The sequence below is a fragment of the Odontomachus brunneus genome, unplaced genomic scaffold (genome assembly GCF_010583005.1).
Source record: "Odontomachus brunneus isolate Ranch 3 - 2012 unplaced genomic scaffold, Obru_v1 Obru_scaffold_066, whole genome shotgun sequence".
Lineage (NCBI taxonomy): Eukaryota > Metazoa > Arthropoda > Insecta > Hymenoptera > Formicidae > Odontomachus > Odontomachus brunneus.
The window spans coordinates 930727-950146 of NW_022639516.1; the positions used below are offsets into that span (position 1 = coordinate 930727).

At 37.8% G+C, this 19420-nt stretch overlaps 4 protein-coding genes across 8 annotated transcripts; 2 read left to right on the forward strand and 2 right to left on the reverse strand.

Moving 5' to 3' along the window:
* Positions 1-1616: 1616 nt before the first annotated feature.
* LOC116846651 lies at positions 1617-4939 on the forward strand. Of its 3 annotated transcripts, none has more exons than XR_004378547.1 (6): positions 1617-1879; positions 2387-2509; positions 2635-3746; positions 3905-4076; positions 4545-4722; positions 4760-4939. XR_004378547.1 is itself a non-coding variant. In XM_032820765.1 (6 exons), the coding sequence occupies exons 1-5, from the start codon at positions 1733-1735 to the stop codon at positions 4659-4661; spliced, it is 1671 nt and encodes a 556-aa protein (XP_032676656.1). In that variant the 5' UTR covers positions 1617-1732; the 3' UTR covers positions 4662-4681; positions 4760-4939. The 3 variants fall into 3 exon arrangements, 2 of the variants coding, with proteins under 2 accessions (XP_032676656.1, XP_032676655.1); XM_032820765.1 differs by having other exon boundaries at positions 4545-4681; XM_032820764.1 differs by having other exon boundaries at positions 4545-4939.
* A 2848-nt stretch (positions 4940-7787) lies between these two features.
* LOC116846615 (cholesterol 7-desaturase) lies at positions 7788-13843 on the forward strand. The gene is made up of 5 exons (XM_032820684.1): positions 7788-9101; positions 9477-9649; positions 10262-10428; positions 11345-11523; positions 12874-13843. The coding sequence occupies exons 1-5, from the start codon at positions 9015-9017 to the stop codon at positions 13570-13572; spliced, it is 1305 nt and encodes a 434-aa protein (XP_032676575.1). The 5' UTR covers positions 7788-9014; the 3' UTR covers positions 13573-13843.
* A 61-nt stretch (positions 13844-13904) lies between these two features.
* Positions 13905-16594, reverse strand: LOC116846614 (cytochrome P450 6B7-like). The gene has a single exon (XM_032820683.1). It carries the CDS (start codon positions 16497-16499, stop codon positions 14985-14987), a length of 1515 nt encoding a protein of 504 aa, XP_032676574.1. The 5' UTR covers positions 16500-16594; the 3' UTR covers positions 13905-14984.
* A 501-nt stretch (positions 16595-17095) lies between these two features.
* Positions 17096-19414, reverse strand: LOC116846613 (cytochrome P450 9e2-like). Of its 3 annotated transcripts, XM_032820682.1 has the most exons (3): positions 19024-19414; positions 17510-18945; positions 17096-17348 (listed from the first exon to the last, which is right to left on the reverse strand). In XM_032820682.1, exons 2-3 carry the CDS (start codon positions 18876-18878, stop codon positions 17209-17211), a joined length of 1509 nt encoding a protein of 502 aa, XP_032676573.1. In that variant the 5' UTR covers positions 18879-18945; positions 19024-19414; the 3' UTR covers positions 17096-17208. The 3 variants fall into 3 exon arrangements, 2 of the variants coding, with proteins under 2 accessions (XP_032676573.1, XP_032676572.1); XM_032820681.1 differs by having other exon boundaries at positions 17510-19414; XR_004378538.1 differs by having other exon boundaries at positions 17209-17348; positions 17405-19414.
* Between the last annotated feature and the right edge of the window lie 6 nt (positions 19415-19420).

Consider the following 19420-nt stretch of genomic DNA (forward strand, 5'->3'; position numbering starts at 1 on the left):
ATATATATATATATATATATATATATATATATATATATATATATATGCAATGTTAACTTTCATGTGTAGATTTGTACGCGTATTCTAAAGTATTACGCGATAAGGCAAAGTACGCCTTATTTTTATAATATATAAAATAATGAGAAAGAAAAATCCGTAGTATACATATATATGTACCATGTAAATATATATAAATATCAATATATATGTACATAAAAGAACTATATCAAGAAATATAATAATTTACGTCTAATCCGTTGTTGAATCAAACTATTTTTAAATAAAAGTCCTTTTGTGTGTTCTGTGTTCCGACATTCACTGCTAATTCTGAAAATCTATAGTTCATGTTACGTATACTATAGATTTTCAGTGCTAGCAGTGAATATCAGCAGAACATCGGAATATAGTCTTAGTCGATGTGTATGACTAATTTTGCAAAAATAATGTTGAATCTATCACTACTCGATTGTTCTATCACTACCTTAAATCTATCACTACTTCTGTTTGGCTGGTGGCACATAGAAAAACTTATGGCTTCTGCACACAGGACGCGGTAATGCTTACCGCGCGGCGGAAGTCCAATCAATATGTTGTTTTTCCGTAAGAACTAGAAGATTATTACGGAAAGCAGCATATTGATTGGCTGTCGCGCGAACTTCCGCCGCGCGGCAAGCATTATTGCGTCCTATGTGTAGGAACTATTAAAACGTAAGCAGTAAGCAAATTGACCAATCACAGTCATTGATTCTTCTTAAAGTCAAAGAATCAACGACTGTGATTGGTCAATTTGCTTACTGCTTACGTCTTACTACTTAAGTTTTTTTGTGTGTCACGGCCCTTAGTTAGATAACAGTTTCACTTCTCTACTGTCGCGGCACTTCTTATCCTCGATTGGTCGATGTGTACGGTGGCGGCTCGTAGCGGAGACTTCGGAACTAATTTTGCAAAAATAACAGGGGCTCGATTCTTGACGGTATGCGAATGAGATACGTATGCGAAAATGTATAGTTCACGTTACGTATTTTCGCATGCATATCTCATTCGCACACCGTCAAGAATCAGGCCCCGAGTCTAAAGCCAGCGGCATATGGTGCTTGTTTTCGTGCTAGATTGCTTGCTGAATGGAAATACTCTGTACTGATTGTTGCATTTCTGAAGATGTATGGAAATGTACTAATCAAAATAGAGTCTTTCCATCCAGCACGAAACAAACACCGTGTGTAGCTGGCTTTAGACCTGTTATTTTTACAAAATTAATTCCGAAGTCTCCACTACGAACCGCCACCGTACACATCACTAATTGAGGTCGTGATAGATTTAAGATAGTAATAGAACAATTCAGGTGACAGATTCAGCAGTGAGTCAAATACAATTTTACTCTTATATTGGAACATAATGAAAATTTAACAGTCCATGACATGTATACATAAATCATTCCGTTCACAGTGTGGTTAAACAGACACAGTAAATTTAAAGTTTATTAATGAAATATAATAATAAAAAATTAATATAAATATAAATTAAATTTGAAGACATCGACTATCGATACATTGATACAGAATCGATATATAGATCGATTATTGTCCATTCTAGGCTGCGTTCTGAAATGCACTGCCAGTACTGAAAATCTATAATTTATGTTACGTATATTATAGAATTTCAGTACTGGCAGTGAATTTCGGGACGCAGCCCTAGTGATAGTGAATTTCACTCAATACGCAATTGTGGCAAAATGGCTGGCGACCAAATTGTTGACGGTTCACAAAACGGGAATAATGAAAAAATAAACGAAAATGGTGACTTAAATCTCAATTTGAATTTGGAAGATGAATTCGTCGAATTGGTTGACTACATCCCATGCCCAGAATTTCAGTTTTCGGTAGGTTATTTCTATTTTCTTGTTTATATTTCAATAACTTATTGATATTCGCAACAATTTATACAAATTTACATTAATAAACAGATATTGTTTACGACTTTATTACAAAAGAAATTATATTGAATATATGCATTATTTCTGTATAGTTACATTTTTGTATAGGTTATTTCTTTTTATATATTCTTATATGTTCTTATTATATTTATATTTTTCTACAATATACATGTTAATGTAAAACAACTTAGTTTTTTATTAACTTAAAATAGCTCAACATTTCCTGTTACAAAAATTGTAAACGTATTATAAATATAATATAAATTGTGATATATGTATTCTAAGTAATGTACCCGTTATCATTGATATATATATATATATATATATATATGTTAACAAAAGATTGATTAAACTTATAGCTAAAACTTATGTATTTTATATGTTTATGTGACATATTTTGTTTTCATAAGTATTTATATATATACATGATATATAAATCTCTTTAAATTTCAGACATCAGCATGTTATATTTGTAACGGATACTATGGACCATGCTTTGAAGAACCAGTCTGTGCAACTTGTCATGCATTCTTATTTCCAAATGATGTTTTACTACAGGTCCCAATCTTTAGTGAGGTAAATTAATGAATTAATCAATTTATGATTAATCTACAATATGTCGCTATATTAATAATGCTGCTAATATATATAGATGTTAACAGTATAACTTCGTTAATCTTACATACATAAATTTAAAACAGAAAACAGATGATGAAGATTCAGGGAATGATGAGCCAACTGATCTCTACTACAATCATGAAAGGAGGACTAGTCAACAACAGCAGAACTCTCCGCAGAGCATCAACCCTAATATTCCAAATCCTCAGAATTCATCCAATCAGAACGCCAATGCATCCCGCAGATTGTCTGCATATTATCAAAATGTAGTGTCTCAATGCAATTATCACGTATTTGAGAACAATTCGAGCAGCAGTCTCGTCGACAATGCTTTACCAGAGTCTGTGCAGGATGCATCAGCCGATCGTGACAATGTTGCCCTCGATTTGCAGAGTGCGATCTGCCAAATGTCGGATGCGTTCTGCCGGCCTGTAAGGAGCGTCTGCCATCGATATTGTGCCAATGGCCAAAACGACCAGAATGCAGTACATCATGCACAAGATCTGATGGAGGAAGACCTGCAGAGCCCGGAAACTTTTGCACCAAGCGAACACAATCAGAACAATGAGAACGCAGACAACGCATATCAGTGGAATTATAGAGTGTACGATGATGTAGGCGAACCGTCACGGTCATACAACTTGTCGGAAAGACTGGAGATATTATCGAATCATAAGCACATCGAGCACGAGCCCATCAACGAGCCGGGTCTAGTGGAGAGATTGCCGCCCGAGGTGTTACTGGCTATCTTCTTGTACCTCGACGATATCAGCTTGTGGTCCGCAGCGAATGTCTGTAGACGCTGGTGCGGCCTGGTGTCAACGCATGTAACACAATCACAATGGAAACATTACGTGAATGGACGTTGGCCTCTATATAAACCCATCGGTTATATCAAGGACTGGTATAAAGTGTATGATTATTTGGCCTCGTCGGCGCCGTGTCGAACTTGTCTGGCGCACAGCACTTCCTTGCACACAAAACTGAAGGACAGGGACCCGAGACTGGAAGAAAACTCTTGGCGAAAGAACAGGTTGCGTAGCGAATTGAAGAGTCTTAGAATCGATCCACCCGAAGGAATCGAAGCAGTACCACTTGATAAAATGTGTTGTCATTGGCAAGCCACTATCACGGGGCCAGTAGGCAGCCCATACGAGGGTGGACTGTTCTATCTCTACTTAAAAGTACCACTAAGGTATACATAGGTGCACTCTGAGGTGTTCCAAAATAATCCTATTTTCTCTCAACTACAAATATTGTCACTCATATATGCAATCATGACAATAGGTTATAACATAAGGATGTAATTTCTTCATTTTAAGATATAATTCCTTTTTCATTTTTTTTTTTTAGTTATCCTATGTGTCCGCCTGTAGTCAGATTTCTGACAAAAATACTTCACCCAAATGTATCTAGACATGGAGATGTTGGGATAGATTCTATACATCATAACTGGTCGTTAGCTCTCACAATATCCAAGGTTCTCATTAGTGTACAAAGTCTGCTTACAGATCCGTATTGCCAAGTAAGTACTCTGAGATTAATATTTTTGCGGAATAGATATCGAAAACATATTAAATAAATCGTATTTATACGTGTAAACGTATGTATATAAACGTATATGTATATATATATATATATATATATATATATATATATATATATATATAGAGAGAGAGAGAGAGAGAGAGAGAGAGATTCACAAGTAGGCACAGATGTTCGTGCGATGATGTTACATTTTTTATATTGCGTTAGATAACAATTTTACTTTTATCTAAATCCTCTTTAATCGAAGTACAGATAGTAACTACTACTGATAATGTGTCAATATTTACACTTTATATCTATACTGATTAGCATTATTCACATGTCTGTCCTTACCCTATATTTGCATTTATTTATATATAATCTCTTTTTTAAGAATTCATTTCTTTTCCATCAAATTATTAATATAATTAGTGGAATTAATATGGAATTATATACGATATGTTAGGTGTGCATGGAACCAGAACTCGGAGAGATGTATATGAATGATCGCGAAAAATTTGAGGAAGTTGCCAGAGCATGGACATGGAGGTACGCAATGCACGACGTTGTAACACCGCTATAGTGTACCCAACTGTATAAATGGTAATTAATACACCGCTATAGTGTACCCAACTGTATAAATGGTAATTAATACATATAATTAGTGTGTAATTTCTCTAGATAGCTGCATATACACACATCTACACACATGCACACAGATATTACATCAACAAACTATTTAATAAACTGATGGTGACTTGTGATATATTGTGCTAAAATATACTATGAATAAATGTACATTTAGAGATTATTTGTTAATCGCAAATAATGCACTAATAAAACCGATCATTTTGTATCTGAGAATTCATTATGAAATATACACATATCATTATTTCAGACTCCATTTTTTCATTTACAACAGCTAAATTACAATCGTGCAATAAATTCTAAGTAAGAGCAGTTTAATTTCGTCACGCGGCCTGGGTTGGACGCATCGTGTCATCCATCGTGTCATCATACGCACAGCTCTGCCGCCGAACACGCGTCATGAATACTAGCGGCACGAAGCTTCCATATCGGCGTCGGCTACTTCAAAACGCTCATACAATGTCATTTATCGTATCCACTTTTAATATAAAGTGATAATTCATAAAATTTTGTATTAAAAGTGAACAAACTATTGCTTATCAATTATATCCATTAGTTCTTGACAATATAGAAAAAGTATACAAGAAAGCCATTATAATAGAGTTTTGTTCTAAACATTCATTTAGCGGGAAAGCAATATTGTGATGTTTGATAACGAAAGGATTATATAAAGTTGAATGAACATTTTGAATTACGCGTGAACCAGGAATAGTAGGCTTGCATTAAAAATTCTTTTATTTCTTTCTTCAATTTTATTCGGAATTGATGAATATTAAATATAAAAGTTGTCAAAATATTTCCAAAAAATGACAAGTACTCATGTTTGAGAAAAACGCGAATTATGGCTCCTGACCCCTCACATTATTTATCTCTTTTTAATGACGTCAAAAACGAGAAAATGCATATTAAAAATTCTTGCAAAATACGTTAAAATAAAAATATATATCCGTAAAGTAACACTTGCAATCGATTACACAAATTTGTAAGATTTGTAAGATTTTCCGTGCACTCCCCTTTTACTCTAATCAATCAATAATTTGTCGTAAATACAATCAATAATTTGTCATAAATTAACGTGACATACAATTCATCTTCTTAACCTGTTTCTTCGCTCATTTTTATTCAGGTTAATTTACAATAAATTATTAATTGTTAAAGCAAAAAGGGAGTACACAGGATATCTTACAAATTTATTTTTAACAACTGTAAGTGTTACTTTACAGATATATATTTTTACTATAAGTGTTACTTTACAGATATATATTTTTATTTTAATATATTTTGCAAAAATTTTTAACATGCATTTTCTCGCTTCTAACGTCATTAAAAAGAGATAGACAATGCGAAAGAAGCCGTATCCAGTTTCATTTATTGATGAATCGACATAACATTCTTGAATATCAATTCAGTGAAATTTTATCGGTATTAATTCTTGGTATCGTACTACATCTCCGATGTCACGAAATAGCAATTAAACATTTTCTTCGCTAAGTTATTCACATATTTTGTCTATGGTCACGTAACATGACACGGGTTACCTGTTTGGTTACGTAGCTTGTATAATGTAAGCACAGATCACATTACTGGAGTCTTGCCGAATAATATTACAGTGCGACTGTACTAAGCGAACGTTAAACTTTCGAACAAAAACGGAAGAAGGCGAAAGAATAAATAAATAGATGAATTTGAATCTTTTTCTGTTTTTAATTCATGACAAATATTGAAACATAGAAATGCGACGACAGCATTAGATCGTTAAGCAAAATAAAATTTTAGATATCAAGTAAATGGAGGAAAGATAAGCGAAGAGGTATAATAAAAAAATAATTTAATTATTTTTATAAAGCGCATGTAGAAATAATAGATAAAACCGTAAAGTTTATCATTTGTTCCAAATGACAGAGACTTCTATTTTATCTCATAATGTAAGATAAAAAAAATTTGTAAGAAATTGTGAAACATTTTTTTCCTTCAAAACAACAGACATTAATGTAACAGTTATTGGAATTTGAAGTTATTGGCAGAAGAATTAGAAGTAAAGAAACACAGGTGTACAGGCGTCGATCTCATTGAACAAGAAATTCCAGAAATAGGCCGTTGTTGCATTAGAAGATCCTTTATAAATTCCAATTTCAAAAAACTGATAGAACGACGAGTCATATATCGACGATAGAAAGCAAGAGAAGTGTGTATGTTGATAAATGGAAAAAAGAGTGCCATTTCACCCTTGGTGAATTTACAAGGGCCGCTATCGACGCCGCCGATCTCGCGCGACAGAGTTACGTCTCGCTATGCGTTTGAATAATTAATTCGTTGTCTGCGCGCATACGTATGTATGTGTATATCGACAACGCGGCGCATTATCGTCGTTCGTATCGGATTACGAGATTACCACTTCAAGATTATGTACGCTTATTCAGTATGCTTAAGATAGTCAGACAATCGACGAGGACCGACGAGTTTTTTAAATTGCAAAGTAAGCAGGGTCGCTAGCATATCGGGAGTCTTCTCGCTTAGAGCACTCCATCTTTTAGAGAAAGGTGTCATTTGTTATTTATTATAGATATTCTCTCTCACATTTGATTCCTTGCAGAAACTGCAGACACAACGCATGCGTTGCCATCCTGAGACAACATTCAATGAAGATAATCACGTTGACACTGTCAAACATTATTATCCTTCCAGCATTTAGCAAATAATCGCTCCAACATCAGTATTCGACTCTTAATTGTCTAAAATATGTTTAACATAAGTTGTATATTTCAAATAAAATTGTGAAGATAATGAAAGAAACTGGCGAATCTTTAAATTGCAACAATAATTTGCTAATACATCGACAGTCTTTGATATTGAAAAAGGATTCTTTTGCCGGAGAAATAAGTCTCCCGGAGAAGAGTAGCACGCTCGCTATTTTTGTTGTCGTTGTCAGAACGGAAACCGTGTACATCGGTACATAAATACGTGATACGTTGCTAGAGCGAAGAGATATGTTAAGCGGACAGACGAATAAACGGACGGGCGTATAAAACGTCGAGCATCGAATGGATCGATATACAGTCTCGATAAAAGGAGACACGGCGATCAGCCGGGCCGGCCGAGGAAGAGAACGACGGAGAAGCAGAGAAGAAGAAGAAGAAGGAGGAACAGAACGGAGAGAGTGCACGCAGAAGAGAGAAGTCGCCGCGATTTTAGATCCTATGATAGGTGGCACGAGATATCGCGAGACCGCTCGTCCGCGTCTTCGACGCCGTGACCAGGCATACATAATCGGCTGGTAACCGTTTACGTGACACGACAGGACGGGACCGAGCCAGGCTGATCGCGGCGCGACGCGACAAGAGGAACGTGGCGTGACGCGCCGTGAGATTCGAAAAAACGCGCATTTCGATAAATTCGATCGGTCGATAGGCGAAACCGAACGCGGCCGGCGATCCGGCAGCGTATATAAACCGTGGAAGGACCTCTCGTGCATTTCAGTTGCCCGAAAACTCATACGGACCGACGGACCTCTTTTTCCATGGCAACGCGCTAATTCTATCCCGGCCCTTTTCCCTCCTCATCCGCCAAGGCCTAATCTTCTCTCTTTTCGTTCTGCCCTTGCTCGCTCTTGCCCTACCCGGTCGGTCTCGCGCGCGTTCACCGTGCACCTCTCGGGAGCGGCTACGATCGCGGGTATATTCGCCGATCCATCGGTGTTCTCCAGTCCACGTCGCTCGTCCCTATCCCTCCGGCTGTAGGTCTCCTCGTATAAGCATATACGCACACGCACGTGCGCTACATACTAACTAACTATATCGCGCGCTCTCCTTCTCGCTCTTTTGTTTTATCTCTCTCTCTTTCCTTCGTCCTCTTGCTCTCCCTCTTGTTCATCACGCTCTCGTCCTTGTCCTGTCCTGTCCTGTCCTCGTCGAGAGTCCTCCTAGCCCTTTTTTGTACCGTTCCCGGCGAAGGCTTGCGCGCGTCTTCTTCTTCGCCGGTAGCTTCTTCTCCCCTCTTCCCTTTCGGTCTTCACCCTTCCTCCCGTCGCGTTCTTACTCCTTCTTTCTTTTTCTTTCCCTCTTTTTAACCCTGTCTCTGACTTCTCTCGTCGCAGCTCCTTCCTCGCCGTTTTGTTTTGCACGCGCTCCACAATCTCGTTCCACGTTTATCTCGCGCGCTCGTTTTACGCGCGAGCCCTTGCCGTACACACGCAGACGAGCGAGGACTCGCGAGGTGCCTCCACCTGTCGAGGCAGAGGCATCGGCAAAGAGAGACATCGAGAAAGAGCCACCGGAAGAAGAAGACGACAATGTTCGGATGGTACGTCGGAATCACGGCCACCCTGCTGGCCCTTCTCATCTACGTGGCGTACTTCTTCAAATTGAACTGGGTCAAAGTGAGTAGTATAGTAGTCTCGTATGACTTTAGGCAGAGCTTGAGTAACGCCTCTTTCCTGGGCTACGTTAAATTAACGCTAATCACATCTAGCTAGATTGTCTGTGACGATCGCTTAGCACCTGCCAATAGTGAATAAATTCTTTAGTTGATGACGTATTTGGAGACTGGACTGATTAATTCGTACTTTGTCGGCAAATCTCGATCTAGTGAGTGATTGATTTCGTTTCGTAAATACGAAACTTGCCCTACCATCATCTCGCATTAAAAACGCAGGTTGAAAAGTAAATTTGAGGATCTCCTTGATTTCTGTTTAGGTGTTTCTGTTTTCAAGTTTATACAGCACCTAAAAGTCTCTTCAATATTTATGTTAAAGGACATGAGAGATCGGAGCAAGTCGCAAAGGAACGGTGGCCCCAAAAATCGAAAAGTAGGGAGGATACCGCCGGTTTATCCCAACGGATGGTTCGCCCTGCTTGAAAGTTCGCAGATTAAAAAAGGTCAGGTGAAGCACGTGTCCGCTCTTGGCGAGAATTTCGCAGTATTCAGGTACGTTAAGTTGCAGAACTTTCTTTCATGGGCAGAATAAAGCTTCGACGACGCTGTCGCAATCCAAAAGAATCGTATAGGAAAAAATGTAACGAACAGTAAAAAGTAGAAACATAAAACAACTAAAGCACGAAACGAAAACATTTTGGCGAACGAGCGTTTTTCCTCAGTGGCCGTATAAATTATACGTTTAATCCATTTTAATTTTAAACGTTTCACATGTACGTCTCACATATATGAGATAATTACGACATATACTTCACTTTAAAAAATGTCGCCGCACGTTATTCGCTCATGACGGTTTTCGGAAGTCAAGTTTGCGCGTCTCGTATATCTTTTGTCATTTCAATCTATATGATTTCCAGTTCATATGCAAAGCGTTTCACCTGAAGTTCCGAAATTGCATACCTTGAAACGTGTTACAAAAATGTAATACGATAAAAATATAATACGAGGACGAGTATGTCGGTTTTGATCGAAACACTGATCATTAATCTTTTTGTAATGATAACTTCTTTCGTTCTGACAACTTTCAAAAATATGTGATTTCGATACTTGAGACAAAATGTCCTGTATATCTTAATTATATAATATTCTAACAATTTTTTCAAGGACCGAAAAGGGCATTGTCAACATTTTAGACGCGTACTGTCCGCACTTAGGGGCAAACATGGGCGAGGGTGGGCGCGTGAAAGGAGATTGCCTGGAATGTCCATTTCATAGTTGGTTGTTCCGTGGAGAAGATGGTTACTGCGATAGCATACCTTATGCAGAAAAGGGTACTGATTAAGTCTCTCGTATATATTCTCGTCGCACAGCAATATTTACCCTTTCAGTCACAGAGCTTGCTACCTTGAACGGAATGAGCAGTGTTTTTGCACCCTAAAACTACATTCCTGCATCCGTGATAGCTGTTTGTGCCTTTAAAACACTTGTCGATCGCATATGGCACAAATATTTGGATCCAAGATCAACCGTTTTCCGCAGATTGTAGTTCGACAAGTCGCATTTGTTAATCGGTTATTTATTACCCATTATCTTTTTTTTGCACATCAAAAACGTATTCCTTTTAATAAGCAGCTTCTTGGAATTGAAAAAATTAATTAATTAATGTATATAATCAATAGTTATCAAGAATATGTTTTAATCATAAATCGACGACTCATTCGCGAATGTTGTTGGATGTAATGTGATTCTCTTTTTCGTTACGCAATATTTTATCCCCCTTTGTACAATAATTTCTACATATTACATAAAGTTGAAATGCGTAAACCTCGAGCGAGTTATGCACTGTACTAAAAATTAATTAAGTGATACATTGAGAAAAATGTATCTCTGTGTGTATAGGATAAAAGTTTATTTCACGAACATAAGTTTTATTTCATAGAAATAAACTTTATATGTCCTAAATAAATTTTCAAATATCTTTTCTCAGTGTAGAGGACTACTCAATTTGAGATTACTACGAATGCTAATTCTTTTTAGTTTACGATGATATAATGAAATTAACACAATAAAATAACGATGTAATATTACAAACTAGTAACATCGTATTATGTGTGTGTAGATGTGGAGTCTTGAAGAAAATGTATTATTCACTCACACATTATGTTAGAACAAAAGACGACTAGTTACGATTCCATTTAGTCACTCGCATATGTGGTGTATTTATTTTTCTATTTTATACGTGCACAGTGCCACATATCGCGCGAACGAAAGCATGGAAATGCTGCGAGGTGAACCAACTTATCTTCGTCTGGTACCATGCTGAGTCCGCCGAACCTGACTGGCGACCGCAGCCGCAGATGTGCATCGCCAACAAGACATGGCGTTTCCAAGGCCGCAATGAATTCCTAATAACATGTCATATACAAGTATGTCGATTGCGATTCTTTAATATGATGAGCGCTCTTCCGTCACACCATCGATGTAATTATCATGGAAACTAGAATCAAGGATACATCGATCGTGCCGCCCGATTGCCCGACGAGGCAACCAATCTTTTTCTGTCGATTCTGGCCTTCGTTTCAAATTGCATTCGCGAGGGATATTCGCAAACCGTTCCTCCCAGGGACCCTGATAAAACTTGGTAAATCTGTGGACTAACTAAAAATAATTCTAAAGTATTCCTCTCTCTGATGTCGACTATTTTCCAATTTAAGAGTTGAGACCACCCCGTCGCCTAAGATGCACTTATCTGCAATTCCTAAAATTTATTTTTACTTTATACCTATTTATTATTACGAATAATTCATTACGGTTGTAAAACTTTTACAGTAAAAATCTTTTTTGCTTTATTGCTTATTATTTTTGGTTATTATTTTTGATGTAGCATTGTACTGTGATTTTACATGAGGGATAGTTTCATGTTTGATTTATCAGAGAGAACGAAATATTATTTTAGTTTGCTCCATATGTGCACCATGATTTCATCACGATTAGGAGAGGAACAATTGACAAATATCCTCTGTCAATATCTCAATGCTAACTTCCATCTCGTCTCGATTACGTGCTGATGTGACTTTACATTTTCCCAGACTGCTATTACGCTGTCGTACACGGTGTCAGTTGCATCGACCGCATCATAACTAGCAGTTACTAATTCGGTCACGGCATAACTGCAATGGATATTGGCCTCCTTGATTGCAGCCTCCATGATGAATATGACGGAAAGCTATCCAATCGTCCTTTCAGATTTTCGCACGTGAAGGTAAAGCAAAGCCGAAGCGTACTCATTACTTCCTAAGGAACTTGAATAGCGACGCGAAATACACGAGAGACATGAAGATCAGCTTGATAAATTGACAAACTGAAAAATGTAACTTGCATACAACTTTGTATACGATAAAATTTCCAATCGCACAATTTACAAATCAACTAGCCGCTCTTGTGAACTGATCTGGGGGACCAAAAATACGTGCTTCTTCATTCTACGGAAAACACAATCCCGTTATTGTAACTAAATTTTCTATTAAGAACCTGGGAACCAGACGAAAACTCGGTTATAGGAACAGGAAAGTTCCTGTAGGAGGCTTCTACTCAGCCAATTATTCTTAATCTTAATTTGAATATTCAAACGAATGTTTTCGGTCACGATAACAGAAATATTATTCCCTCTTTTTCATCTCTATTCAGTTACACGAATTAAAAGATTTTTTTCGTGTACAAGCAACCCTAGACCTTGACAAATTATATTTCCTAATACTCATCGATGCGTTGCATAGGATATAGCTGAGAATGGAGCCGATTACGCGCATCTCAGCGCGGTACACGGCCCGGCGATGTTTCTCAGCGACAATATCCCCTGGCTGGCTCGACACTCGTGGACGAATGCGATGTGGCAGCCACAATGCTCGTACAAGTCCTCGGAAATAGACGCTGACATGGACACGGAGGCGGATACGGAGGTGCAGATCAAGCTGAATAACTCATCGATCCACTCGATCTCGGACAGTGACTCCGGAAATCACTTGGAGATCACTGAAAACATCAGCAAGAGAGCAAAGCACAAGGCCGGTATGCAGTTGCATCACAGTCTAATCTTGTTCGAGCGGTTCACTCTGCTCGGCTTAAATGTAAACGTCGAGCAGATTGGCCCTGGCTACGTCGAGCTAATGATCAACACGTCTTTCGGACCTTTATGCATATTGCAAACGGTCACGCCGCTGGAGCCGCTGCTGCAACGAGTCACTCATCAGATATTCTCGCCGCCATCGTTGGCACCCTACGCCAGCTTGGTGTTCCTGGGTGAGTGTCTGATGTTTGAGCGGGATATAGCGATATGGAACCACAAAAAATACGAACGACAGCCGACCCTGGTGCGCGAGGACCGCACAATACTGGCATACCGTCGCTGGTACTCGCAGTTCTACTCAGCCAATAGTGCGACCTATCAAACGGCTATGAATAATTTACAGTGGTAGTAATATCGTGTGCGTCGCGTACATACATACATATATGATTTTATCTCATAACCGCAATACCGCGGCTACATGAAGAACATATTCATCTGTCCGCTCCAATCCGCAATTGTAAAACTATTATTTAAAATGAATGTTGACAAAAGAACATTCAATAATTTGTAAGCCAATGTAAAGAACATCTCTTTTTATAAGCATGTAAATATTGCTTAAGAGATAAAATTTCTATTAATTCTTTATTTTCTACCAATAATTATAGCTATTTTTCTTCATACTAAGTATCCGTCCATGTTTAATTACATCCACATGAAAAAATTTGACGGAAAAGACAGGAAGAAAGGGCGTATATATATATTTCCTTATTGTGATACATACAATATCGGGTAAAACGCATTGAAACAAAAATTCTCATTACTTTAAATCAACATTAATCACTATTTAGACGGTATATGTGAAGATTAGATTTTTTCGCTCGAGCTCTCTTATCATACTATTTCTTCTAAAAAATGCTTATATTCATAAAGCTTTCTCTTTTTGTAAAGATAAGATAAAAATACTTAAATATCAAATTTAATTTCAAACTACATGTGAACTACTAGTTAACATAAATAGAATATATATTACGATAACATTTACGCGTGCATATATGTTTATGTAAAACGTATATGATTTTTTTAACTAATTCTAACATGTGTTTTCTAATGGTTAAAGATTACTTGTAAACCTATAGTAATTCGCTTACAAACTCGACCTCGTTTATTTAACTACGTTATGGTTTCCTGAGATAGATAAGAAAAACGCGATTTACATATAACACTGGCTAAATATTTTAACACACCAAGTGCCATTTTGCTTAACGTTTACGTCACATCCTACCGTCAAATAGATAAAGCCGCGATACACAAACAATAAACAAAAGATAAGAAAACGAGAAGCGATTGGACGACTAAATTAACGACTATCGTTCAATTACCGGGACGGTTAAAGAATCGTCAGTTATACACATAGTACAGTTTCGTTCTCTAAAGTAGATCTACCAAAATAGAAAATCTAGGGCCAATCCGTAGGGACCGGTGTGTCTTAACGTGTTAACTAGTAATAATAAAATAATTCTCATAATTCTTTATCTTTCGTATTTTTTTTTCTCTAAACTTTTCGACAATATTCCTAGCTATAAATATTCTTTATAGCTAGGAATATTGTCGAAAAGTTTAGAGAAAAAAATACGAAAGATAAAGAATTACGGGAATTATTTTATTATTACTAGTTAACACGTTAACTTACCACGTTACTCTTAACACGTTAAGACTTAACACACCGGTCCCTACGGATTGGTCTTAGACTTTCCATTTTGGTAGATATTATAAAGAATATTTATAGCTATATAAAGTACGCATTATTACTCGCCAATATTCCTAACTAGAAAGAGGCTTAAAATGAACCCATAATCTGCCTACGGGTGATGTCAGAAATCTACCGGGCAAAAACTTAAAAGGCTCCTTCGGCGTTTTCGACGATACCTCCAGAGTGTAATTCTTCATGATCACGGCCAAGTAAGCCTTCGATTGTAACAGAGCCAATCTCATGGCCACGCAGATTCTCTGTCCCTCACCGAACGGCAGGAAGGTGTATTTGTTGATTTTTGTCTTCTTATCGAATCGGTCGGGGTCGAAGACGTCTGGATTGGGCCAATACTTCGGGTTCTTGTGCATTTCGTGGACATTTATGAAGATTATTGTTCCTGGATGTACGCGGCAACTAAGCCCATCCGAACCCTTTAGCTCGAACTCCTCGGTGCAGATCTTAGCCAAGCAAGACGCCGTAGAATATACTCTTTGCGACTCCTTCAACACCTGGTCCAAGTACGTCATTTCCTTCAAAGCGTCGTAGGTCAACCGGCCGTCGTATTTTTCGAGCACACTCTTCACTTCGTCACGAAGCTTCTGCTGGACATGCGGATGACGGGCAATTTGATAAACCACAAAGCTTAGTGACACATTCGACGTATCACTGATATTGACAAAAAGGGTGAAAACATAAGCAGCGATCAAATCTTCTTCGATTTCTTTGTTTTTTTTCATATTCAACATTAGCTGCAAAAAGTCCAATCTATGTGCACTCTGCTCTTGTTGCCGAATGTCTATTATTTCCTTTACGGTGGTAGAAAAGAAATGATTTACTTTTTTGGGTATAAATGACATTCGCAAAAGTCTTTTCAGATCATAAAAATAGAAATTGAAAGACTGCATAATTCGGGAATAAAGAGACGGACCGAATACCTTCTCGGCAACGTTGGCAAACAATACCGACTGTGATTCGTGTTCGTAAGATATATTTTGTTCCACACTGAAACTGATCAAAGACGCTACTGACGTAGTATAGCTGCTGGCCAGTTTATTTAAATCAAGTTCTATCACATTATTATTCTTCCTCAGCTTATCGTTCAGGAAATTTTCAAGCTTCTTGCACACCTGCTCAATGCAGTTAAAGTAAGTTTTTAAGTACCTGCTAGTAAATGCAAGACTGAAAAATCTTCTGGATATCAGCCATGTATCGCCGTAGGTAAAAAATGGATTCACTCTCAGCAGACGATCCAGGTGAGGATCAACATTCCATAAGTTCTTAGAAAAACTTGCGAAGTTTGTCTGCAGGACTGTCTTTATCAATTCTGGCTCGCGAATCACTAACGCGGGTGTTGTCTGATAGTAGAAACCTACCATACTTTGATTCGGATAACCACTGCAGATCTGTTTAATAAGATCAGCTAGAGTAATTCGCATTAAAAGCAATGACCACACATGTCCGAATCCTGGAAGTATGCCTTTTGCGAATGGAATATTTCGATTTCGCCAATAATTATAGTTTTTGGTCAAATAAAAGTAAGACGCCGCTAGGCCTCCAAGAATGAAGATGAAAAGTATAATCACCATAATGGCTGTATATGGTGCAAAGCTACATATGGTGCAAAGCAACGTAAGATCAACGATACTCTTCAGACCGTTAACTACTAACTAATTTATATATATGAGCGTGTATATATACCTTCTTTTTATCAAAAATATAAATTAACGTCATTCTGTTTTATCAACTTTGTTTGATAACAGCGTTCAAGTCATGGATGTAGGAATATAAGGATAGAGCGTAAGCTGAGTTTATGAGGTAAGGGGAATGAAGCCGATTTGAGGAACGAGGTATCTCTAAAACTGTGCTTGAATTTGATTGGTTGAGTTGTACTCATGCGTAGTACTGCCAAACAAAGTATAAACGAAGTATTAAGGGGATGCTGGAGTAAATGACGAACTCGCTAAGCGTCGATAACGTAGAGGCGATCGTCAAATACTCTTATAGAAATATCATACTAAGAAATACTGAAAAATTATTAATGATTAAATATTACTAGTAATTCAGTAATTTTTTGACCAGTACTTAATTTCTGGTGAATACTAATAATAAAATCACTGTTAAATATTGATAGTAATCAAATACTGAGAATTATTATGCAAAGGTGAAAAATGAGAAAATCATGTTTACAAAAATATATTTATATTCTTAATTTTCTCATGTCTCATAAACTACTAGATATCGAAGGTTGTCAACACATTCCAAACTTTCATGAATCCTCCTGCGATAATTTCGATCCTAAGCGGTATATCGCTGACACCCATCCATGACCGCATTAAACTGTTGCTTAACCTCGACGATCGAGCGCGCACGCGGTGACTCTGATGACTCCAACGATATACAGGTTTCACGGAGCAAACAAGAACGTCGGATTTTTTCTAGAAAGGAATATTATTATCATGATACGTAAATAAGCAGTCTACTATAAGCTTACTTTATTAGTCTTGCTGATTTTATTATTGATTTATTTTTTATTATATTGATTACACCTATGTATGGTTAACATAGTTGCAATCGAGTTTTATATAATGTCAAATACGTCTCAAATAAAGCCATATTCCGCCAACAGGTGCCGTCATGAAGCTGCCAGGCTGCATTCTAAGGGGCTCTTGGATCTTCGGCGATACCTCCAGGATATACTTTCTTATAACAGTTGCCAAGCAAGCCTTTAACTGCAACAATGCCATTCTCATGCCCACGCAGACTCTCGGGCCTGCGCTAAACGGCAAGAAAGTGAACTTCGTGATTTCAGACTTTCTATCCGCGGAAAATTGATCGGGATCGTAAACATCTGCATCGGGCCAGTATTTTGGGTCTTTGTGCAATCCAAAGATAGAGATAATAATTTGTGTTCCCGGTTTTACACGGCAGCACAACCCATCCGAGCCTTTTAATTCGAACTCCTTGGTACAGATTTTAGCAATGGTACCACTCGTAGTATAGTGTCTTTGCGACTCGCTGATCACTTGATCCATATACGTCATCTCTTTTAGCGAATCGTAAGTCAATTGGCCATCGTATTTATCAAATACGGTCTCCACTTCGTCGCGAAGTCGCTGCTGGATGTGCGGATGTCGGGCAAGCTGATAAGCGACGAAGCTCAAAGTAATGCTGGACGTATCGTAACCGTCGGAAAAAAAGGTGAAAGCATGGGCAGTGAGGAAATCCTCGTCGATCTGCTTGCCTTCGCTCTTCGTCAGGTCTAGCATTAACTGCAAAAAGTTGTTTTTATGCTCAATTTCCTGTTGCCTGACGTGTAGCACCTCCTTCACAATTCTGCGGAAGAAATAATCCACCTGCTTAGGCACAAACGGTATCTTCAGGATCTTATTGAACTCAGGCAAGAAGAAGTTGAAAGTTTGTGCGATTTTGCTAAGAGGCGTCGGATCGAATATCAATTTTCCCATCGTGACGAACGACGTCGGGTGATTTTCGTCAAAACAGAAACCCTCAACGCCGAAGACCGCCTTGGCTACCACCTCGCCGGTATATTTGCAAAATAGATTCCTCATCTCAAGCTCTATTATGCCGTTGCTTTTGCTCATCTTTCTGTCCAGGTAGTCATCGAACTTTTTACAACCCTGCTCGACGCAACTGTACATCAGTTTTAGCCGTTTGCTGGTGAACGCGAGAGACAAACGTTTCCGAGATATAAACCACAATTCGCCGGTGGCAAAAAAGGGATTCACCGCAAAAAGAGGGTCGAGCTGAGGGTCCACTTTCACTAGATTCTCGGAAAAACTGTCAAAATTCGATTCCATCACTATTTTCACCAATTCTGGGTCACGTATTACCAATGCGGGCTGCGTTTTGTTGTAAATACCGACCATGCTGTGTTGCGGATGATCCTTATAAATCTGTTGAATGAAATCGGAGAAGCTCATCTTCAAAGACACGACCGGCCACATGTGGCCAAGCCCAAGAAGCAGGCCCTTCGCGCATGGAATGCCCTGATTGCGCCAATAATTGTAATTCCTGACCAAATAAAAGTAACATGCTGCGAAGAGTCCTCCGAAAAGCAAGGAAATGAGCACAACAATCATTATAACTCACTTTAGAATAGAAACCCCAATTAATCTAGTCTTACAAACTTATCAACATTGACTGATGAATATAATGTTTTATACATCTCTTAAGAATCAAAATTAATAAAAAATATCTCTATCACACGTTATCATGCTTTGATATATTTTCAGATATTGGCACTTTTATTCGAGTGTATATAGTATAAATTGTCTTGTAATTTTCCAGTCGCGAGATAGTAAATTTATCTGTAATCTCGCTACTAGCTAGGTTTCTCCTAAGTAGTAGTCAGTTAATAATATATTAAATTGTTTTGTCTTTACATAAAAATATTTATTTAATAGGCTTTTAAGGATGTTTTGTTTAATGACATAGTGTGGTGTAATTCTACTATACTATTAACTCGCTTATTTCACATTTAATTTCT